General features: G+C 37.7%; 1 protein-coding gene across 5 annotated transcripts in view; it reads left to right on the top strand.

The window, feature by feature from the left end:
• Positions 1–25,503, top strand: part of LOC131054556 (uncharacterized) — a 160,267-nt gene that overhangs the window by 118,182 nt on the left and 16,582 nt on the right. For all 5 annotated transcript variants that reach the window (XM_057989098.2, XM_057989096.2, XM_057989094.2 and 2 more), the window contains one exon: positions 3,783–3,841. In XM_057989098.2, the coding sequence (XP_057845081.1) occupies positions 3,783–3,841 (59 nt within the window). The remainder of the gene's footprint in view (positions 1–3,782; positions 3,842–25,503) is intronic.

Raw genomic sequence — 25,503 nt, 5'->3', positions numbered from 1 at the left:
CTTAAACTAGATTGATTAGGAGACAATTCTATCTTAAAATGAAACAAATCTGTGATACTCCATAGTCAATTAATTAATTTATTAACAAGTAAATTGCTCATCTACCATACTAGATAATTGATTCTATCATACTAGATCATTAATCTTATTATCCATAATTCTTAATGCAAGTGTCATCCTTATTATCCATAATTCTTAATGCAAGTGTCATCCTTATTATCCATAATTCTTAATGCAAGTGTCATCCTTGTTACTATTTCAGTTTTAAGGAAGAAGAGGATGTGTATGTTACCAAAGTGCTTAGAGACCAAAATACAATAGGTTCCCTCAAAGTTTACAGATCCAAGCCCTTACCTATCTTGGGTCTATACCCTCAAGGCTTACTGATCCCTATCTTGTATTGGGATTCAGCCTATTGATTGGATATAGATTGCCCCTCTTCGGAACATCTCGATTCCCAACTTCTTAGATACTGACAGTAATAATAAGATTTATATATAAACATATTATTCTTCTAATATCCACTTAAGAATTCTGTCTGATTACACTCTAATATTTATTTGTCTGATCAAAACATTATTTCTATGTATATTTCTATATATTGGTACATATATTTATTTTATTTATTTTCAATAATATTATAATATATATTTTACTGTAGAGCAGTTCTTATAAAATATTATTATAATAATAATTATTATAGTGTTATCCGTATTTATCTATTTATTATAATTATTATATTGTTATCAGTATTTATTATAATTATTATATTACTATTAGTCGTTATTTATTAAATTCTACATAAGAACATTATCGTGCTTTATATTAAGCACATCATTGTGCATACCGCCGAGAACTAGGATATTTACTGCCTGTTGTTTGATAACAGTTCCGATTCTCATCTGATCGGTGATCCTTTTTCCCTCTTTCCTACTCCCCGTATCCTCTTCTTATCCTCCTTTTTCGTGTCCTCTTGGCTGGGGAAAAGACTGTCTATTTGAAGTATTTAAAATGGACATGTCTCTTCCTTAGAAGCAGTAAAACAAAAGTCGTCCCTACAGCCTTACACTAAACTAGTTCGATAATTCCAAGCATAATATTTATTGATACTATTTGAATATTACTTAACAATATTATTATTGATTGTATTTATAAATGTAAACTAATATTTATTTTGTTTATTTAATAATTACTGTGAATATTACTTAACATAGTTATTATTGATGATAATTATAAATGCAAATTAATAATTATAAATGCAAGCTCAATTGCTCAGTAAGAGCTTAAAATTTGCAAGCTCAATGATCCTGAAGAGACTTAAACTTTGGTAGCCAAATTAAAAATGCCACAGCTCAACCATTGCCAGTGCCTCTAAAGCGGCTTTATTACAACTGTAAGCCTTATCTTAGAATAATTCAATATTATTCTAATAATTTTGTGCACCTATATTGGGACATATACAATGTTTGCCCTATTAATATATTTGAAAAAATTGTAATAATGTGTAACATATAAAAGCAAACTAAAAATATGATTTATTTGATAGATCATTACAACCTTATAGGACATATTCTATGTAATTGGTTCATGTTTGTGCTTGGAAGTTTTGCTAATTTTTTCTCGGGTCTGGTATGGTTGGTTTTGACTGTGTACAATATATATAAAATATTAAAAATATATATTTGTGAATTGTGGGCTTAATTGGGCCGTGTTTGTGGCACTACAAATAGCAGATTCCATCACCAAGCATTAACATTTTTCAATGCTGCAAGCTCAATGGCTCAGTAAGAGCTTAAAATTTGCAAGCTCAATGATCCTGAAGAGACTTAAACTTTGGTGGCCAAATTAAAAACAAACTAAAAATATGATTTATTTGATAGATCATTACAACCTTATAGGACATATTCTATGTAATTGGTTCATGTTTGTGCTTGGAAGTTTTGCTAATTTTTTCTCGGGTCTGGTATGGTTGGTTTTGACTGTGTACAATATATATAAAATATTAAAAATATATATTTGTGAATTGTGGGCTTAATTGGGCCGTGTTTGTGGCACTACAAATAGCAGATTCCATCACCAAGCATTAACATTTTTCAATGCTGCAAGCTCAATGGCTCAGTAAGAGCTTAAAATTTGCAAGCTCAATGATCCTGAAGAGACTTAAACTTTGGTGGCCAAATTAAAAATGCCACACCTCAACCATTGCCATGCTCTTAATGACTATAATAATTAATAAATATATTAGAATAATAAATATATGTTGATAACATATAAACAAATAAATATACAATAACGATGGTCATTTTGACAATAATCAAGTTGATTTAGTGGGAGGATATTACAATTCATGAAACAACATAAAATTTGGGTTTCTGATTCTCTGGAGCATGATTGATTTGTTGGAATTGTTTGCCGTTGTGCGAAAAGCTCGAACTATCAACGTTCGATACATACACCAAATTTAACCCGACCCACGGGAGGAGGATAAGCCATGTCACAAGTCTCCAAGGAGGTGCTGATAACCAAGTCAACAATCTCCCCCTCAGCACCGACTGAGTCTTTAGCACCCACTGAAGGGAGACTCGAACCCGTGACCCAAGGCTCTGATACTAATTGTTGGAATCCTTTGCCGTTGCGCCAAAAGCGTGAACTATCAACGCCCAATACATACGCCAGATTTAACCCGACCCATGGGAGGCGGTTAAGCCATGTCACGAGTCTCCAAGGAGGTGCTGACCACCAAGTCAACATGATTATAGGGAAAAGTATCAAGCAATTGGGGAGTGTGATTGAATACAGGGGCTATATATTTGCAGCTGCGAGCAACTCATTTATGCTTTTTCCTTGTATTTAATTATCTTATGGATCAGAAGATATTGATGAGCATTCTAGAATGTGATTGCATTTTTCAGAAAATAGTAATAGAGATTCATAAATTGACATTTATTACAATAATCACCAAAAAGTGTTGGACCATGTCTGGGGTGGACCCCTAGAGAATTTGTCCCTAGACATAGTTCTGGACATGTTTGAGCTGGGGTACGGGGCAAACCTGGCTATATAGGATATCTCACATAAGCATATGACTTTTATTTTTGATTTACTCAATAAGTAAAAAATGTAAGCCAAATATCATGATTTAATTAAATTATGTTGCAAACTTACATATAAATAAATGTTTCACAAATTTTGAGAAATCTATAATAATACTTGGAATTTAATTTGATTTTGTATTTTTTAATTATTATAGAAATTTGACTTTTTTAAATATTAGCTTGCATATTTCAAGATTAGACTATGTAAATTTTTTTCTTCATCAACGTTTCAGACCTCACTCCATAATCCATCATGAAGATGAGATAGCAAGAGAACATAAATTTGTGTTGTGACAACTTATAAGCACAAACTCAAACCTTGTTCCTTAGCTTAATGTTTTTGTAGCAATGGTTTTTCATCAGTTGAATGCATAAAAGTTTAAAAGTTAAAACCCAATATATATTGACTCCCACACAAATCATAATTTGACATGTTGCCTTATATCAATCTATTTTATGGACAAACGGCAAGATGGATCATTCTAGCCAAACCATTTTCTTGGAATGAGGCACAATCTTTATGTAGTGATGTTCTTTTGTCCGATTCTGTTATTCCTGGGTGGGCTGTGTTTGCTGTACACTATTGTCTCTATTACAAACACTATTTTATCTAGGGAAACAATGAACATCTATTATCTCTGTGCATATACAAGTGTATTATTAAATTTAAGGCATTATGTTTTGCAGGTCGTTGGTTCCTTGGTTGGCCATTCTGGATCAGTGGAATGTGTTGGGTTTTCCCCTAGGTATGGATATTTAAGTTCTCTAATTTGAATTATATAATTCTAATAGTTACTAGTACAAGAACAGTATATACATATTTTGACTGGGTAGCAGTTTGCTTTTGATTGGCACATGCAAGGGTTTACTTAGCCAAGAATATTTGATGACAAATTGGCATAGTCATGTAACACATCTTTCTATAGAATGGAAAATTAGACCTATGCTTGGACATTTTCCTGCATTGAAGATTCGAATTGCTTTCAGAAGCTGTTTTGCAGTAATAGCTGGAGGAAGTTGGAACAATATTCTACATCTCAGCCAAAGGACATTGTGTTTGAGAAATGAGTATAGAAGAAAATGATTAGAGAATTATGTCCAAGTTATGTTTCATATTGAAATGCAATAGATAGCATTATAGTGGACAAAAGTTTGTTGTAAAGACACCTTCCCAAGTATACAGTTTAGTTAGGAAATCTCAGTTACCCTATTTTGACATGATAGTGTTACATACTTGTCTTATAAATATTAAATAATAATGATATCTTAATATTATGTTGTAGTTGATAATAAAAACATCTTCAAATATGAATTCATCGAATATGATATAGATGTAGCAAGAATAGTTAGTTGTAGTTATTCTTGCCAGCTGTGACTATATGGGAACCTCAACAGAAAATAAGGAGGTCCCATTCAAATTTGAAATAATTTTCATATAACCAATGTGTAAGTTACTTGGGCTGTCACCTTCCATTCAATCATTCACATTGCTTAAATCTATAACATGCCATTACATCCATTCCTGTAATTATTAAAATTCCTTGTATTGTCTTCGTTATTAATTCTGTAATGCTCCACTAGGTTTGACTTGAGGAAATGATTCAGGGGCATCTAGGCTCCAAACAGATTTGCAAGGGGCAGGTTCAATGAAGAGGGGACCTGTGTAAGACTTGTATGCACATTGAGGAGCATAGCAACGGGTGTGGAAGAAGGTTAGGTGTGGTTGTAGAACTCTGCTTGAGGAACGGGGGGAGCACATTGGCCATGGATTTGTGGTGGTGGTGTGCATAATGAGAATTTGAACATAAGCATAATAGACACACATGGTAGTTACTAGCAGCACATGATGGATGGCTGATTGCATGCACTCATTGGGAGGTTATTGGCCTGTTATGGTTAGATGAAAATTTTGAAATAATGCATTTAATGCATTGAGTTTCATAGATGAATTTGAAAGTAGGAGCAGACAACGGAGGTTATTGGCCTGCAATAGTTAGAGGAAAATTTTGAAATAATGCATTTAATGCATCAAGTGTGGTAGATGAATTTGAAAGTAGGAGCAGATGGCATCAAATGTGGTGGGTGTAGTTTTGGTGCACAAGTGAATCGTATATATAGCAGCCTTGATAAGTTTTAGTTGTGGGTGTCAAGTTTGTGGGAATTTTTGTCATTGGTGTCAAGGTTTAGTTGTGCTGCTTGCCTTCTTGGTTGAGCTGCCTATTTGTCTGCCTAGTTGAGCAGCTTGAGCTGCTTGGTAACCTGCTTGAGGTGCTTGTATGCTTGCTAGAGCTGCCTAGGTGTCGGGTCGAGTAGGGTATGTGTCTGTATCAGTAGTGTGTGTGCCTACTTGTCTTTTCAGCAGCTTAGTCAGAGTTTATGCCACATCACGAGTTGAATTTTCAAATACGACGACAACCTTTCTTTGGCTTCAGCAAATAATTTTTCATGACCCCACGTAATTGAGGCTCTATGTTTTCTTTTCAGAGATTGCCTTAATTATATTATTCTAGCTTTAGATATTGTTTTTTTTTTAATGGCTTCAGAATTAATTATTTATAAGTATTGGGAATCTCTTTCAAACGTGGGTTGGATTGAAACGGCGAATGTTTATTTTAGGTGCTGCGTCAGAAATGGTGGCATAAATGTATGCTGGGAGAAAATCGTGGCGCCTGTGTTATAATTTTTGAAAGTATATGTTCATTTGTTCAGGCATCATGGGTGGAAGGCTTGCAGAAGTATTTAAAATTTCTTTGTGCTAAAAAAACGGCTTGGAATCTTTGTCTTTTATTGTGTTTTATCCATAAACCAAGTCGTACAGAGTAATGACATAACTTTCTTGGAAAGAATAATTGTAGTTCTTATATGGCAATTGCTCCGTGTTGATTTTTTTAAATAAATATATGGTTATCGCTATGTGAAGGCTGGATATATATGTGCTTTCGAATTTGATGTGTTGACTGGTTTTTGCGCAAGTGGTGTAGAAGACAACTTGTATTGACCAACACGTAAGCGTTTAGTATTCAATATTTTCTGGTAGGGGAGTCGTTTTTTATGTTAACGCACAACAGCAAATTCCTAGAACACAAAAAAAAACGCAAGGACCATACAGACTATATTGTGGTGACATTGTGGAGTTGCTGTAGAAAGGATTAAGTGAAAAAAAAATGAAAAGTTACCACAGTCAAGGCGTTGGGACCATCGTGTTAAGAGGGGTAAAAGCGATAATTATTTTTGATTAAAAATATGAGAGTGCGCATGGTGAATTTTGGTTAGTGCAGAAGTTATAGGCTAGTTTTTAAAAAGTGGACTTTTGTTTTGAAATCATTTGATTTTATCGTTTTGGTCTTTGGGAGCTTTCTGCATACTGTATGTTAATGAGATCCGTGATTTAGTAGAGGAGAAAATAAGGAGAGATTTTTTTTTTTAAATAATAGTTTTGATCTCACAAAGAATCAATTCATATCTCTGTTTATTTTGGTTTGAATGCTAATACATACTGAAGAGAAGTCCAGCTCAGTGTGATGAGTGTGCAAAGCAATTTGTGCAATATTGAGAATAATTTTGAAAGAATAGAATTGGTACATCTGTTTTATTGCCTCTACTGTGTGAAGTTGGTGCTTCAGATTTGCAAGTTTGTGTGTTGGAAGGGTTGGTGCCCACAGCGAGTTGTAGCTCACTTTTTTATCATTGGGTTGGTGCCCATTCATGTTAATGGAAGCTTATTGATGCTGTGGTTTTTTACTCGAAAGAGTTTTCCATGAGAAATCTGTGTTCATGTTTGTTGGTTGTTTCTTCTATGTTTCATTTGGTTTAATTCTGAATTTTTTTTTTTAAAGTCTCAAATACTGATTCACACCCCCCCCCCCTTCTCAGTGTTTGCCGTTTGCTTCTCAATTGGTATTAGAGCGAGTGCCTTCTGTTAAAGCTTAAAAGCTTGAGGGTTGATCTTGTTAGCACACTAATATGAATTCACTCGAAGGTCTTGCAACGAATAAAGCTCCTCTGTGTGATGGCTCTAACTACGTCTTTTGGTGTGTTAGAATGCAAGCATACTTGATGTCTCTTGGTTTTGATGTCTAGAATTGCCTGGTGATAGGCTATACAGCTCCTCAAAATCCTCCATCTACTGCTGATGAAAAAAAAGCTTTTGAAAGCAACGGAAAGGCTATGAATGCAATACTATGTGGATTGTCAGAATCTGAATTTGTTAAAGTCTTGCATTGTGATATTGCTCAAGCCATGTGGGATTAACTTAAGAATGCCTATGAAGGAGATGAAATGGTAAAGAAAGCCAAGCTTCAGACTCACAGGATATAGTTTGAAAGTCTATAAATGAAAGAAGATGAAAATGTTGCAGCCTATTTTCTAAGAGTAGATGAAGTAAATTCTCTTAAGGATCTTGGTGAGAAGGTTGATGATAGTTTGGTTATTCAAAAAATCTTAAGGTCTTTACCTTTAAGATTTGATGCAAAGATCTCAGCCATAGAGGAGATGGTTGACCTTGATAAATTGTCCATTGACAAGCTCCATGGTATATTGACTACATATGAGATGAGGACAAACACAGAATCTTCAAAAAGGGAGACCGCTTTCAAAGCTTCAAAGAAAGGCAAACAAAAGGAGCAAGCTTCAAGTGAGTTCGGATGATGATTCAGAATCAAAAGAAGCTTTGTTCATGAAAAGGTTGAAGAAGGATTTCAACAAACAAAAGAAGATGTCTCTTAAATGTTTTAACTGTGGAAAGGCTAGACATTTCGCAGCCAAGTGGCCATATGAAAATAATGAAGATAGTAGTTATGAAAAGAAGCCTAAGTTTAACAAAAAGAAGTACAGAGAAAAAGATAAGAAGACATGGAAATCCAAAAAGAGTCTATATTCAAAAGAGGAAAGTGATTCATTTGAAGGAAGTGATGGGGAATCTTAGAGTGATGAGATTTTGTTTATGGCTCTAGAAGAAACTCACGCTGAAAATTAAGAAGATGAAGATGGAGAAGTGGATCTTGAACAAGAATTTGTTAAGTGCTCTTAGTGAGATTAAAAGTCTTGTTGACCTCAATAGCAAAATTTGATAAAATTAAGTCTTGTGAGCTTCCTACAAAGAAATTTGTCCAACTGTCATCCAATATTAAATTGTTCGCCCCATGAGTTTGACAATTGAAATTTTTTTTTAGTCTTTGTGAGGTTATAAATCTTACATAAATGTCAATCTCAAATCATGTTTGATGTAAGGAAAATAGTCGGGATGTTTTGTTTAGATATTCAAGTTGATCGATTCTTCAGAATGCTTGGCACTAGTTTTGAATAAGATTTGTAAAGGCCGATGAACCAGAGATAGGCTCTTTCCGGGTACATTCAAAGAGTTCAAGTGTTCATCAATTTCAAAGTCGACAAGTTCCGAAATGCATTAAGGGGGGCTGATATGAAGTTGCAAGAAAGTGGTGATATATCTCTTTGATCGCTTAGCGTCTTATCAAATTCGCAAAGTGTTGAACATTGGCTGATCCGTATGGTTAATATCCAATTTGCATTCAACTCGAAGTTCTCTCCACTCAAACCGGTAGTTGCAACAAACGTACCAATGCTCGAGATGATATCGGTGAAGTTGGCCAAAAAGATAAATAGGCCAAATACAAATATGAGCAATCAACTTTAAAACTTGAGTCGACTAACAATTAACGTGTTTGAAGCAAAGTTTGAAATGGTAGTCATCGGCAACTTGTGCCTTTTCCTTAAGTCACCGATGAAGTTAAGATTAGTTTCAAACACTCGAGTCATCCCATTATCCACTTTAACCGGCAGCTTTCTTGGTGGATCGATATGAGAAGTGCTAGTTGGTGAATATACTCAATCTCATCGGATAATGGCAAAATTACCAAGTCATCGGCCAGTTCGCCAAAGTAATAAAGTAACCGATACACTTGAAGTTCTATTTTCATTGGCAACTTGGGAGAGTTTTTGAAAGACGACATCTCCTCCATTGGTTTCGCTTTAACCTCCATCTAGCATAGCAAATGCAACACGTGGTCCACGATTGAAAGATAATGAATACATAGTTAGTTTTATAACTAACTTCTTATTCGAAAGTTTAGAAAGGCCGATAGTTCAAAGTTGCAGATGTATTAACGCAACATAGATAGGATCCGAGAATACGATGGCAAAATCTTTATGCAGTTGGTTCGAAGCTTTTGCCACAACGCATGCATGCAAGGGAGAAGAAAAGTCGATTTGAATATCACGTGCAGATGAAGTTGCAGTTTACGATTCCTTGAATCGTTGTTGTGCATGCAAAGAAGCTGGTTACCCTTGTCGATCTTCTCCTTCACGAACATGGAGAAATGTAAGTCTTGCACAGGAGATATGCATGCACTACGCGGGCCTAGTCAGATGTATTTGATTTCTCTCAGGGAAAACATTGTCTTATAGAAAGCCGTGAATCACCAGATGCTCAAAGTCGATGTGTCGACATGATTATTCATGCTTAAAGCCGAGTCATAAGTCGGTCTTCAATAAACAAACATCTCGTGGTATATTCGGTGTGCAAAATGGATTTGTTGAAGATGCTATAGAAACTTTGAAGCAAATGCAATTAGCAGGTGTTCAACTATATTTTGCAATCACGTTGATATCTCCCTTGCCCGTGAGTTTGGAATATAACTCAAAGAAATGCGGTCTAATGACAAGCGAATATATTTGTTTGAATGTCTCAAAGAGACGTCATCTCAAAGAAGTAGCAATAGTATTCACGACAATACATACACAACCTTTGCTTGAAAGGGGAAGTGTAAAGCCAAGACCCACAACCATTACTCGCATTCTCTCTGCCTGTCAATGTAGGGAAGCTTATGAACAAGTTTTAGACATTTATTGAAACATAATAATGGGAGATTCAGTCAGATATTATAGCTGGTATGTCACGGTAGATATACATGCAAGGAAAAAGAAAATATGGAATCACCAACAGTGCACTTGAGTTATATGATCAAATGCTCCAAGAAGATATTATTTCTAGGAAGGTAGTAAAATGAATGCAGACTATGAACAAAATGGATTTATCGAAAAGGTTTTAGAAACTTTCCAGTAAATAACATTCGACCGCTAGAAGTATGATGACTTGCTCACTTGGTGCATGTGGATGAATTGACAATAAACCTTCAAGGAAAACGCAATTGTCAGAGTTTTTAAGGTGATTGCCATGCCTCTATAAGTCGTGGAGAATTATTTTCTGAAACATCTAAAAGTCAAAGTTCCAACTACATCAGTGTAAGAATTTGCAGAAATATCGTCATGAAGTATAAAGCTCAGGACTATGATTATGCTCCTATGATTGACACTATGCTTCTCGAGGTTCTTGATACTAAAATAGGACATATCAATCTGCAGGTGATTCGAAAATCACTAACAGAAGGAGATAGATCGAAATTGTCTCGCGGGATAGCTGACAGTGGGTTGGTGGATGCGGCTTGTTTTCCCATAGCAGTGCAATGTTCACAACTGGTGGTAGAATGTGCAAGAGGATATAACCCTGATGCCAGAGAAATAAGGACTGTTGATGGACATCTGATGGCTAAGCTGGATGGAGTTTCTATTGACATTGTTCTCCGATTGCTATACAAGGAGAATTCCACTTGCATCGATAAGCAGAAGGCTTACCATTATTTCAATGACAACAAAAGCAAATGTTTGAATAACTTAGCCAAAGAATGGATGGTAACATCACGAGGAGGACAATCTCAGCTTCCTAAGACACTCCACCGCTCTCTTTTTATTAAAGAGATCTTTCATCTGATAGTCCTACTTCACAGAGTAACAGGCAGCCCTGATTCTACTGAATTCAAAATGTGGATGTACCTTTTCATCACAGTCATATCAGCAGGAAAACAATTCATTGATTGGGGCCGTCTTATTAGTGATTGCATACATAATCAGTTGATCCATTTCAAGACAAGTCAACGCTTTCACATGTCTTCCTATTTGATATATGCAATCGCTAATTTAAGATCATGGCCAGGTTTGACTACAACTGGTGTTCTAAATCCGGAAACACAGATTTACAACTACTACAAGCAGCTGCACTTGGAGGAGAGCTTCGTGCATTTCAGACGAGTGAATGATGCCTTTACAATGCTATCAATGAGGCTACTTCAAGGAAATACAACTATGAGGGTATCAAAAGAAGTAATAACATTGATAAAGAAGTACAGAAGTTACTTCATTCAATTTCCAAAATTCAACTACCTTTGAGTAGGGGGGATTCAATGGCTATCCTTATAGGTTACCAAGGTATGTGGATGATAAGCTCTTCTTGATCAAGCTTTGTAGAGAGCTGATGTTGGTCCAGAAGAAATGCAGAAATAGGAAGAACAAAGGAGTTACTTTCCCATAGGGGACACATTGGTTGGACGGCATGCCATTGGGACGTTTGTTTGGGAAACTACTGGTTGAACTTGTTGAATAATTGGTGGATTCGATACTGGAGGCGGCGTGCTTGGGACTTGAGAGGAGGGGGTTTGGAATAATTTGGAAATGTCTTCCTCCTCTGGCCTACCTTCTTCTGCTTGACTCTCTCCTTTCTCTAGTGAAACTTCTCTCTTTTGTCTAGATCTTGTGGGTCGTTCTAACTCCACGATTTCCTTTGATGAACTCTGTGCTGATCTGAGGATTCTCTGAAATTTATCCAGGGAGAAAGAACTTATGCGATCCAGCGTAGCGTCTATTCTTGCTAAGGCAGTGCAGGAGTTGGATTAACTTCCTCCTATTCTCTCTGATTTTGTGCGTCTATGCGGTTAGCAATCTCTTCTTCTTCTTCGAGGATGAAGCACATTCGACACCAGTAAGGATAATTTCTTTTCACAGACCAAGCCAAGCTATATAACTCAGTGATGATGTTTTCTTGTTTGTCGTTGAAGCTCAAGTCTGGCTGTATCACTGGTCCGGGGTCTCTTCCTGGTTCAGGAGGAGTGATGGGCAGACCCATCTCTTACCATGTTAGTGGACTTAAAAGAAAATTGTTGGATTTCTTTAAGAACTTGCTTGTGAAGGGTAGAAATCCTTTGACTCTCTAGATTGTCCTTGATCACAGTCTCTATTTGCCTACCTTTTTCTTCTTCTTTGGCAATAACGTGACTGACTTGTTTGAACTAAGAATAATTTACTTTTGATTTCCAAGCAAGTGCTCGTAATTGATCTGCAATGTATGATTGATTCAGTCCTTGTTCAGGTTGTTCAAGAGGCAGATTGAATGGGAATTCATGCGGCAATACCATGCTGCAGCATATCTACTATCCAAAATAGGTAACTTCAGCTGCTTAGGATTTGATAGTGATAAAGCTCTGGGTAATTGCTCACAAGTAGGAATCGGTATGTTCTCAAGTTCAACTGTTTAGAAAGTTGTTCTCTTCGTAAAGCCCTCCTAGCGCCATTTTATGTTGGTGTCTGTTTTATCATCTACCAAACATTAGGATAGGATACCCGAAGGTATTCTATCCTCTCCTGAAAAATCACTACTGATTCCAAGGTCTATATGTGCGAACAAGCGACTTTAGTGGGATAGCTTCTTGGGTAGTGTATGCTGAAAATTTCAAGGGGGACTTACATTTAACAACTATCTTGAACAGCTGGACTTAGATGGATTTGGCAATTTTAGGCTCTTCTTCTTATTTGGGGATTTTCTGGGGATTTAGACTTTCAAAAAAGGGAAAAATGATAGGATTTAGGAAGGCTAATCTAATCTTATGAACTTTGGAGACGGTATCAACTGGATGCTCTCGAGAAACCAAACTTTGTTTCGCCACACTAGGGACAACTACACAAAGTCGGTGCAATCTTCGATGGGTTGTGCTTATGATTGAGATGTTGTGATGCACAGAGGACGGGCTCAGACTAACTTTGCACGGTAAAATGGAAATCATCCATTTACCAAAAGCATGAGCGGAGATACACCATCAATTGACACTTATCAAATCCTTCATTCAAATTAACAACAATGAAAGCAAATCTAAATTAATTTTAACTAAGTGTTGAGGAAATTGAAACCATGCAAATCATTCAAACAATAGGGATTACAAAGCAGTGCACATGCAATATATTATCTGGAAATGACCTTAACGCAAAAATACATCAAAAACCTCACACTCTCCAAATGAGAGGAGGCAACCTTATATAGTTTTTCAAAATAAATGAATGGCCAAGATCAAACAGTGATCAAGGGCCAAGCTTTGAAAGTTATAAACCCTAATTAGGGTTTCCCAAAATACTATTAGCTCAAATGAATAAGAGGGTGACACGTGGTGCAACTGCTAATCTGGAAGTCGATGATGTCCACATCATCGGTACAGGTAGCGAGGATGCTCTCCCACTCAACCGCTTGGGCAAGAAAATTTTCATCGATGAAGAGAAAATTTGCAATTTTCGAGAGATCGCCTTTGTCAATCATCCCTGAATCCTTGAAGAAGCTAGGCTAGATCCTAGCTCTCAGGTTTTCTGCCTACAAATGTTTATCCCTTATGCTTTCCTTCTTCCAGATCTCTGACGCCGCATGGAATACCTTGCCCAGGATCTCTCTAACACTTTCCTCTGTCTCAAAGCACTTGGTCTCGGATTTCTTCAGAACTTCAATCTGAGTGACCAAGGCATAGTACCATGTGCTGAAGTCATACCTGCATCCACTAGGCTTCTCTTCGACAAGCCTCGGATAACCTTCAGATGTGGGAGTATTTCATTTTGAATTTCATCCACATCCTCCCAATTGGTGGCCAGATCCCGAATACGATTGATCAGTGAAGAGGCTGACTCATGTTGATACTAAATTCTCTACCAATATGTTAGCACGCACCAAAGCGTCTGAAATCCACTCCTTTGCTTGAGTGTACGAGCCCTTCATATCATCATAATCCTTCATCGATCCCTGCTGAAGAGGTTGTGGCGGAGTAACCGGGGTCTCATGGTTGAGTGGTCGGGTAAGATGGAGAACATACTTTCTCCACTGCTGGTTCTCTTCTTCAACCTTCTTCCTTTTTTTTTTTTCATGGGCTAGACTTGCCTTCAGAGCGTTGCAAGAGTCGTCGAAATACTGGACCTCTTGGTCCTGGGTGGGCTTACCCAGCTCTATGGTGGTGATCTTGTAATCATCCGCAACGACATTGTCCCTAGTCTTTCCTTCTTTGGGCACCGCTATCTGGTCTGTCTTGAACCTTGCACTGTCTCTCTGAATTAGAGAAAACTTTCTGGCGGGCTTGGGTGGTTTAGCTATAGTGGGCTCATTCACCCTCTCCAGAAATGCTGTTGTGACCTCTTCGGAACAGGCCTCCTTGGGGACCTTAGCCTTTATTCTTTCCCTTAGCCAATCTGAGATAGTTGATTGCTCTACAGTATTATGGTCAAATCCATCATCTGTCCCTCCCGGGTTCGCAGGTATGTCGTCCAAGAAGACTGTAGGTGTTTCAACTTGCTCTCTGTCCGGACTTTGGACAACTTCCTTCATTACTTCTTCAACTGAAGGAGAAGGCATTCTCTCTTCATCATCAACCATGTAGATGTTCATCTCCTGTTCCTTAATTGCATTCTGATCAGGTACGATAGAAGCTGCACTTAGAATGGATTGGCCTTCCCTGGACTCCCTTCTTTCTCCTACGATCTTTTTGCCTGTGATTTTTACAGAGCTCCCCACTAACTCCTTCCTCTTTCGAGACCCAACACTTTCTGGATTCCAGGCATTACCTGCAGAAGTACAAGGATTGGAGGGCAAAGAGTCATCCACTCCCATCAGTTCGTAGGTTAAGGTCACACCTTTGGACTTTAATTGCTTCGTCCTTTCAGATGTCCACCATTTGGAATACTCAACCACTGTCCTCATGAGATCGGCTAGATCTGACTTTTCTCCCTCCGTCCAATCTATCAAAACCAATGGTTCATTCTTCATTTTTTCGAAGCTTAGCTGCTGAAGCTCAAGGTTATCCTCTACTTGATCGGCTACTTTGAATACCTCTGTTGCTCTCACCAGGTTTAAAGGAATTCTCGACCAGAATCTCTTCCTGACCTCGAAGCTATCGGCTGCGTTAGCCCAATAATCTTCTAGATCAGGCCTATGTTCAAACGTCGTTCCTTATCCTGTGGAATGGATCGAAATTCCTTCTTGCCTTGTATTGATAGAGGGGATACCAGGCTAGCTCCTTCTCAGCAGTCGCAGCAGCTTGTGATGACGGACATGTTTCTAGCCCATTGCCAATTGTAAGAGAGGACGTTCCTGCCTTCTTTTGCTTATCCCTTTGAATCACCATATACTCCTCCAATTGTCTTACAACCTCGAGCAACACCACTCGGTTGGTAGGGTAAGTTGGAAGCTTGTATGGAGATCCAAAGAATCCTTGAATTTAGAGGTAAGTGAACTTTGGATATTGGATGTACCAATACCCGAACCGACTGATGAAGTCCATAGACTCTTGAGAGAGTCTCTGGTGCAGCCCACCTTGCAATGTCTGAGTGATGTGCATGAGGAAGGTATCATTCACTCTTTTGAAATGGAATTTCTCTTCCATGTGGAGCTGGGGATAGCAATCATACACTGGAAATTGGTTCTCCTTGTTCCCTACTTCTCCTCTGCAAGTGAGACCTCTGTATTTGTAGGTCCTGGCCAAGGAATAAAATAGGTAAGAACTCATGAAGAAAGTTCTATTCGCCTCTAGGTTCCTCAGCTGGCTGTCTAGGTTGTCGCTGATCATCCTGGCCCAGTCTATCATTTTTACTCCATTCCTTATTTCATTAATGAAATAATACATACAGGGTTCGAATGGAGCTCCCTAAGGATTCCCCATTATTCTATTGAGCAGGACGATCATGTCTCCAATGTCCTCCTTGAAGTATGCTCGCACTAGGCTCTTCCTCTGAAGTTTGGAGGCGCCCTTCCTTGGCTTGTCTAGCCAGGAATGGTTAACTATGGCATCATATTCCTCCAGGTGGTCCTGATACAGACCGTCAGCTTCGTCCTTTGTCATATACACTTTGTTGTGATACTCTGGGATCCTGAAGGCCTCTCTGATGGCCTCATCATTGATGTTCGCCAGTACCCTTCCATTAGGTGCAACAATGTCTTTATTGATGGGGTTGTAATGTTTGGCACATTCGACTACTAGTTCATTGCATTGCATGGTGGGGAGGAAGCCAACAGCGTGCACGATGCCAGTCTTCATCATCTTTCGCGCAATGGTGGTAGGCACAAGGTTGTCCAGACCAAACATTCGCTTCTTAAATTCCCTCAGATTGATGTGTCCGAGGTTGGTGTCGCTGACGTTCTTCCATTTTGAAGTCATCCTCGACTCCGGAGGAGCATCTTTATCCCCTTGAAATTTCATACTGTCTAGGATCTGCAGACAAACAATGAAATTTTTAGTTTAGAAAATAATTTGCAAATTTCGAAAAAAATAACGGGGCTGCGAAATGGCTAAGTGTCAGAAAATTTCATCTTATACTTTGTCATGAAAACTTGAAATTTCATTTGAAAAACCCTTTCAATCTAAAGGATGGTCGTGATCGTAAATCAACACTGGGTATCATAACTTTGAAAAACTTTCTTACTTAGCCAAAAAAAAAATGATTTTCTTTCTCCAAAATTTTCGAAAAATCATTTATTAAATTCTGGAAAATATTCAGAAAAAAAATCCATAAATCTGTATCATGAATTTAGTTTGACCTTTGAATGGATAGAAGTAGGGCTAGAATTTTCTCAAGAACACTCAGAAAATTCAGAAAAGGTTCAATAATTCTTCTTCGTACTAGTTGTCTTTCTCCAAAAATCTGTGGAACTTTATAAAAAAAGCTATTCAACTTCAAGCAATATCCAAAACTTTCTCCCGATGATCTTCAAACTGAAATACTTTACTAAGCTCTCCTTAGTAACTTCGAACTTGTTGGTGTAGAAATGAAGTTTGCAATGAAGTATTTGTAAATAAAATTAACTCCTCAATTGGAAACCCTTAAAATCTTCCAACTCATACTTCCAATTCTATCTTCATTCTTTAGGAAAGTGTTGTCATGTTTCCAAGTTTGAAGAAAATATCTTCCAAAAGTTTCCAATTTGGTTTATAAGTTGAAATATTTATTAATCTTCCAATATTCTCTTTCAAAACTTTCTATTTTGGATTTAGGTTTGAAATCCTTACCAATCTTCCAATATTCTCCTTTTGAAAACTTTCCATTTTGGTTTTTGAGTTCGAAATCTTGGAGGATTTTGTTGATTTTGTTTGACTTTCATGTGTAGGTGGACTTTTGAAGACTCACCTTCATCTTCTTCAAGCTTTGGCGGACTTTTGGAAGCTTACCTTCTTTGGCGGACTTTCCTTTACCTCTCAATGCATGGCGGAGATTTAGAGGTCTCCACATAGGGCTGGCAGACTTTTAGAGGCTCCCCATCATCTCCTTGGATAGGGCAGATTTTTGGTGTTACTTCCACCAAGGCGGACTTTGGTGTCACCTCCACCAAGGCGGACTTTGAAGGCTCCAATATGCTTGGAGGGCGGAGTTTAGACTTGGCTTCTATCATGGCGGACTTCCTTGAAAGTGTCCCTTGGGCGGACTTTGGTGAGTCCTCTACCTTGAGCGGACTTCTAAGGCCTCTCCTCATGGGCGGACTTTGGAGACTCTCCTACCTTGTTGCTTGCCAAGGCAGACTTCTAGATAACCCTTCATCAAGACTTGAAGGCTTAGGGCGGATTTTTCGTATGGCTCTTCTTCCATGACTTAGCATCTTGGGTGAAGTTTGTTGACTATTCCAACATGGGCGGACTTTAGAGGTGGCACCAAGGAACTAGGATAGGGCGGAGTTTTAGGTGTTGGCCACCAAGGCTTCTCCAAAGCATGGCGGAGTTTTGATACCCCCTTTCCTTGGTCTTCTTGACCTATGGCGGACTTTAGAGGCTCCTCTACATGGCGGGCTTTAGGCTATACCCCTTCATGGCAGACTTCTAGACCTTTCCTCATGGGCTCTTCCTTGGCTATCCTCCTTCCTTGGGCGGACTTCTAGAGGGTCTCATGGATAGGGCGGAGTTTAGACAAGGCTCCCACATGGCGGACTTTGGAGTGTTGGCCTTCAACATGGTAGGATAGGGCGGAGTTTCAAGACCATTCCCAAGGCTTCTCCAAGGTATGGCGGAGTTTGAGAACCCCTCTTCCCGACTTATCCAAGACATGGCGGACTTCCTTGATGTGACCCCAAGGCATAGGGCGGAGTTTGTTGATGACTCTTTCACCTTCACACACCTTCCTTCTAAGGCGAACTTTTGTTGAGGCTTTCATATGGCGGACTTTCCACACCTGTCATGACATTCAACCTTATCCATTAGCCATACTTAGACAAATTTTTGGAAAATTTGAAAATTTCACATCTTAACCAAAATTAACCAGATTAACTTGAAATTTGAAATCTATATTTAGGCAAATCCATCTGAAGCGATACAACCCCTAAAATGTAGGGAACTAGCTTTTTAGGTCAAAACTCGGAGATTTTAGGTCCCGGTCGACGCTGGCTAGTGGTGTGGGTGCAAACCCTAGATTCCCATCCCGAAAAAGCAAAAAGCAGGTATCCCTAAAAAATAGGGAAAACATTCTAAAAATAGCCATATCGAGGATCGAGCTGAAAATACCAAAAATGAAACTTCCTAAAAAAATAGGAAAAAGCAAAAAAGTAGACTTTCTAAAAATAGAAAGTTGTCCAAATTTGTCCAAATCAATTGCTATCTTCGTCCTCTGGCTTGTCTAAAGCACTCTGGTGGTGTTTGTACTTTGGAATCACATGATTTGCAAAAACTAACTTTCAATCGTCAGGGCCTGAACTGCCCAAAACTAGGCAAGGCTTGGTAGAATTTAAGTGGAAGGTCATAGAATGCTAACAAAAACCCTAGAAAGCAAGAAAAGAGAGGTCCCCATTTGCAATGGGGTGATGTGTGAAAAAGATCACAAGAAGATCAAAGGACAAAGAAGAAAAATCTACTTCGAGAGAAGAGAAAGATCAAGATCCAGTAGAAGTTTGGGATGATCCAAGGCTTGATGAAGGTATACAAACTATGTCACCTTCAATCCTTATTGAATCTCCTCATCACAAGGTACAAGACCCTACTTCAGCTATGGAGCTTTCTTTCCTAAGAATTCCAGTTGATCAAATAGAAGAATTTAGAGAGGAAGCAACTTCACTAGTACCTGAGCAGCAAAATCTTCAACAAAGTAATATGCAAGAGCCCCGGGAAAGTATCTCTCCCATGGCTAGAACAAAGCCTATTGAAAAAGAGAAGATTGGAGGAGTTAGTGGTTCCTGAATTCAACACAATATCAGATCTTTTCAGAAGACCTGAGAAGCCAAATAAAATCAAAGTGACTTCAAGAATAAAGATTGATTTGAATTCAGGAAATATGTGCCTAGAGATAGCTCGACCCATTTCTGAAAAAGATGTGAATGAAGCCACTCCTGCAGATTTTGTAATGAGAAAAATTGATATGGGTCCATCTACTCATGAAGCTGACATACAAAATTTCAATGTCGTAGCTGCAAAGCTAGTGGAGAGAACTGAAAAAGAAAAGCAATCAAAGGATCAACTGAAGCAACAAGTGCAAAATTTGTCCTCCTACTTGAGGTCCATAGTTGACACTTCTACCATGCCACTCAATGTGCCTCACCAATCAGCTATTTTAGGTCCAGAAGGAGAGGTTGAAAGAGATGTTATTGAAGGTCCTCAAAAGTATCAAGTTTACGGGAAGTTGACCGAAAACTGGGTGGTGAAAGTCAAATCTCTTGCATTTGATTTCATTGTTAAGGCCAAAGTTGTTCATGATGAAGCCTTAATCAAGAAAGAAACCATTGAAAAGGACCTGAAGAATGTCAAGAAAGAAGAAGTAGCTTGGAAGGAAATCATGAATGATTTCAGACAAATGATGGAGATCAAAATGGACATCCTTGTAGCTGAGAAGATTCTACCTAATACTGAAGAGAACTACTTGGAGATATGGACAGAAAGCATAAGCTGGAAATTAGTGATCATTGATCAAGTTTCAACAAAGCAAGAAAGGCTTATGCTTTCTTGTGATCAAGTATGTGCAAAACTTCAAAGTTAGCTCATCGTCCTCCTTCCAAGTACATCATTGATGGAAGACTCACAAGTATTACAAAATGGTTTCCAGAGCATGGTTGATCAACAACTTTTTAACAAAGAAGTCTTCAATGAAAACACAATGGATAAGTTGACTGATACCTACATGTCTTTGAAGATTTATATTTCTCAAATACCTAATATGGTGGCAGAGTTGAGCGACATCTACAAAAACTTGAAGACTTGGAAGATGAGGATATCCAACGTCCCTATTCCTAAAGGGAAATCCGTTACTCCAGCCATCAAACTTCATCAACGACACCCTTAGCTGGCATAGAATAAATGTAGTGATGCATATTGTTTAGTTTTCATTTTTGTTGTGTGTGTGTTACTCGAATCATGTTTTGGCTTTTCTTTGTCATGATCAAGTTTTCCTTATTTGAGTCTTATCTTCATCTCTTTTTGTAAAGTTAGGTTTACCCTTAGTCTTTCTTTTGAGGTAGTTAATTTAAGTGCTCAACTCAAGTAGTTACTCTTAAGTAACTAATATTCCAAATGAGTTAGTTATTTCAAGTTGTTACACTTAAAGTGAGTTGGTTATTTTAGGTAGCTATAAAGGTGGTTAAGGTAGTTACCCTAAGTATTGTATGAAGGACTCGAGTAGTACTATTCAAGCAAGAAAGCAATAGAGAAATGTTTTGGATGTGTGTGTTCGAATTCATCTCTAGTGTTATTGTTAATGTTCTTATATCCTATCAATGATAACCATTTGCTTTCCTTTAAAATTGCATGTGAAGAAGATTATCATTTCAAGTTTTGGTATCTTAACTTGGATGTGTGGAATTTAAAAAATCAATAAGTTTATATCTTATTTCTCAATCAGTTTTGATTATTTATGTTGTTCTTTAAACCTTAGAAAATACATATAGCCCCATCATACGAGGGAGCTGCCCCTCTCAGACACAGAGAGGAATTGCTAATGTTTTACAATTCTTCAACTGTTGTGAACACTTTGTTGCTAATTACAGGGTGAAACAGAGTTTTTCAAAAAGATTACTTAAAGAACCAAATCTGTTTACCAACAAGTCTTAAGAAGAAAAATCTAAATTTGAAGCTGCTGTCAAAGAAGAAAGTGAAGAAAAAATTAGGAAATCACAAGCTCTTGATGATGCTAAGAAGCTTATAGCTGACCTGAAAATCGAAATTGAAAAAGCTAAGAAGGTTCAAGAAGATCTGAAAAATCAGATTAAGTTGAAGGAATTAAACTGTGATAGATTGGAGGCTGAAATTGTCTCTTTCAGGAAGTTAGGCAAATCATCAACACTGCTGAACTAAGAAAAGATAAATCAGAAAAGTTCACTATCTTTGGATGATCTACTAGCTTCTCAAAAACAGTCTTCAGATAAAAGTGGAGTTGGCCTTGAAGAAGGTCAAAGCTCTAAGTCCTTAAAAGAAGAACAATAGACTCTTAATGGTGAAAGCTCAAATATTTCTTCTACATAAAACAAAAGTAATGGTTTCAAGCAGCCCACTAGTACGAGACAAACACTCTTAACCAGGTTTAATCATTCTTTTTCTCATGGTTGCTCTTATGTTTGTAATTACTTTGGACACAAGGCAATAAATTGTAGAATGTCTTTTAGAAATGATTTCAGATTTGTGAATTAGAACTCCTTTGCCTCTTTGAGGAGTTATAATTTTGTTTGCTACAAATGCAATAACCTTGGACATAGTTCAAAGTTCTGTAAGAATGGTAGGGCAGATTTCTCAAAGAAAGATATTAAGAACAATGCCAAGGAAACCAAAGTGTGGAGGAAGAAAGAGAAAGAGGCTGAAGCAAAGTCTGTGATTGTGCAAACAACTCTTCTTGCACAAATATTTAATAAAGATTATTTTGCAAAGATGTGTTGTGGATTTTAGTAATTTGATTTTGAGAATAACATGGGACAATGGATTTCTACACAATTGTGACTATCATGCAGGAGTTCCGATAATGAAAACAAAGAATAATTGCACAAGCTTCTAGATTTTATTAGAGTGGTGCGACGGGAACATGGTAGAGTAAAGTAGTTTTAAAGCAGTTTTCTGGAGAGTTTATCAAATTCTTGCAAAAGATTGTTGTACTTTTAGGAAGAAGAGTAAAGGTGGTTAATTTTAAAGGTGTAATGCAACTTAGTACATCAAATAGAAGGACTCACAAACCTCTTAGATTTATTTGGGACCTTGGAGCCACTTTGACTATTCAAGGATTGAATTGTTGGCTAAAATTGAATTGCTTGAGGACAAGCAATTTTGGGGATGGAGGACATGAATTCTCTCTTTTCAATCCATTTCAACATTTTGGAGAGTGTTGGTTTTATCAAAATAGTTTTGTAACAATGATAAAGTGTTCCAAGATCAAGATGAATACAATGGTTTTTTTTTTCTAAAGTGCAAATCCAACTTTCAAGAAACATTCCACACTTATTTGAGATTTCCAACGTCCTTGGAAAGTACCAACTTTCCTAAGACCTTGGGTTGTGTGGATAAAAGTAATTAAATAAATAATTTAACTTCTCTTAAGGTGACTTTATATTATAAGGGCGACCTTTATTTATTTGCTAGGTTACTAGGTTTGGCCCCCTAGCCCCATGGTCTTGGTCTGGTCTGGTCTGGTCCGGGTCTGTGGTTCGGGTTTGGTCTGGTTATGGTTCGGACAAGGTCCGATTTCCATAGGCTGAGTTCAAGCCAGAACGGACCCGGGCGGACCCTGGTCAAACTCGGTCCAACCCAGGCGGCCGACTGACCCAAAATAGGTTTTTTTATGCAATTTTTTTTTTTTTTGAAATCCTCCATTGAAAAGGTGAAAAATAAATGCTAAAACTGACTTCTGAAACATAAACTTGGCTCATTTCTCCTCATTTGTGTTGCAAACAAAAGTTTTTTGCTAGCAGATTGAAGAAAGGGTGAACAAAATTTGGCTTCCAAGATCAAATAGTAGTTGAAGACTGATTTTTGAAGCTTCAACAAGTGTTGCAGCATCATTTCCACACATTTGCAAGCTCCCATTGGTAGCAAGAGGTAGGTTTTTGAACATTTTTTTCAACTATTTGTGTTTCACAAATTGTCAAACATGAAACCCTAATTGTTTTTTCATTATTTTATTTATTTTATTTATGTTGAATATGTTCATATTATTTCTTGCCATAGGAACTAGAATGGCATCTACCTCTTCCTCCATTGGCACAAATGAACAAAAGCCTTTGTGGTCCATTTCTTATTGGATTGAGGACTTGTTGTGACCTAATTCACACCTCACCCCATCGCAGATGAGGACCCCCTGTTTTTGCTTTTTAGGGTTTTGTCTTACCTCTGCATTTTCGTAAATCTTCATTTTGAGAGAGTTTAAGAGTTGGGTTTTCAAGGTCATTCTGAGTCAAATTGAGAAATCTTGCTCAAAATTGCATTTGAGTGTTGCCAAAGTGCTTAGAAGGTCTAAAGGACGAGGATCGCAATTGCTTTGGGTCATTTCTGACAACTTGCTATGTTTAGAAAATTTCTGCTTTTTTGCTTTTTCTGGCTTTCTGAAAGGGACATATGGGTTTTGTTCCTCGAGTCATTTCATTGCTACCCATTTTGTCGGAATTTGAAAATCTTGCCTCTAGAAGTAAAAAGCAGGGCTTCAAAATTTTTGCTTTTTTTAATATTAGGGTTTTGTTCTTTAGGTCATATTGATCTTGTCCATGTCTTCAGATTCGAAAAAATTTGCTTCTAAGTTCAAAAAGCAAGAGTTTGGAATTTTTTTCTTTTTTCTGGAATTAGGGTTTTGATTCCCATGCCAAATTATTACTACCCATGTTCTCAGATTTTGAAAATATGGTCTCTAAGGGAGAAAAGCAAGATGGAAACCCTAATTAGGGTTTTGTTCCAAAAAAGCACTCTTCAAGTCATATGATTAGTACCCATGTTCTCAGAATTGAAAAATCATGTCTTCAAGTGCAAAAAGCAAGAACTTAGGGTTTTGTTCCAAAAGATCAAATATGAGCATGGCTGGTCTAGATGGAAGCATGGCTGATCAAATTGAAAGATCATGTCTTCAAATTGGCATCTAGGAAAAATTTCACCCAAGGCATGGTTAATGGCAAGACATCCTCAAGCCTAGGGATGGAAGCATGGAAGATGGCACACAAACAAGAATAGGCAAGAAGCAAAGTTGTCCAACACTTGCTAAACTCCTACCTCCAGTTACCTAACTCATGGCAAGGGTCAAGCAAACTCCTACCTTTGGTTATGGTCAAGCAAATGAAGTCGGCATCATGTCTTCCAAGTCCACCCTACATTAGCACATGGAATGAAAAATCCGCCCTACCAAGTGTGTGGCATAAGCAAGCTAAACTCCGCCTAAGGCATGAGCAAAGATGGAAGGATACCTCCAAAGTCTGCCTTGGTGTAGAAAGATCCAAGTCCGCCCTTGGTGGTTTGGGAAAGATGTTGGCAAGTGAACTTCAAAGTCCGCCCCAAGCATATACGTCATAAGAGCCTCAAAGTCCGCCTTGTCCTAAGGTTGGCAAAGTCCACCAAGGTCTAAGAAATGTCTAAGTAAGTACTAAGTCCGCCAAATCAAGGAAGCCTTCCAAGTTGGCAAGGAAATGATGACATGGCATTTCAAAGAGAGAAAGATAGCAAGTATGGTGACTTGGCATTTGAGAACAATTAAAACAATAAAACACATGACATGTCAAGAATACTCTTTAAATTCGCCTTCTAGAAGAAAACCAATAAAGCCTTCCTAAAATCGCATTCTAGAAGAGAGCAATTAAAACAATAAAGCCATTGCAAACAAACAAATAAAGATGCAAAGTCAAATTCATTAAGATTAAAGGAATTTTCTAGAAATTCGAACTAGGCAAGGAATGAAGCTTCTAGAAACCGCCTAGGAATCTATAAGACAAGGTTTTAATTCTTTATTTGCCAAGCAAAGAGTTCAAACTTCTTAAGGATGGAATAAAGCACAAAGCTTCTAGAAATCACCCATCATCTATAAAACCTGGTTGTGCTTCATTGAAACTTCTTTATGGCCAAGTAAAGTTCGTATGATATGAGAAGAGCATAAACCTTTGTCTAAAATCCACTAAGGATGATCAGGCAAGCAGCTTCAAGCATGAGAGAACTTGATTTCAGACAGAATCTGCCATGAAGATAAGAAGCAAAGCATTCCAAGGGTTTTGAAGAAGCAATAGAGAAGTTCGACATATTCAAATTCTTCCAAATTCGCCATTGGCAGCAGATTGAAGGTTTGCTGATAAAACAATAGAGCTCACCTTGATCAATTCATCTTGGAAAGGAGAGATTATTCAAAT

Source organism: Cryptomeria japonica, chromosome 10 (assembly GCF_030272615.1).
Source record: "Cryptomeria japonica chromosome 10, Sugi_1.0, whole genome shotgun sequence".
Classification (NCBI taxonomy): domain Eukaryota; kingdom Viridiplantae; phylum Streptophyta; class Pinopsida; order Cupressales; family Cupressaceae; genus Cryptomeria; species Cryptomeria japonica.
Note: the sequence above shows the minus strand (reverse complement) of the source record. Positions and strands in the feature narration are given on the sequence as shown.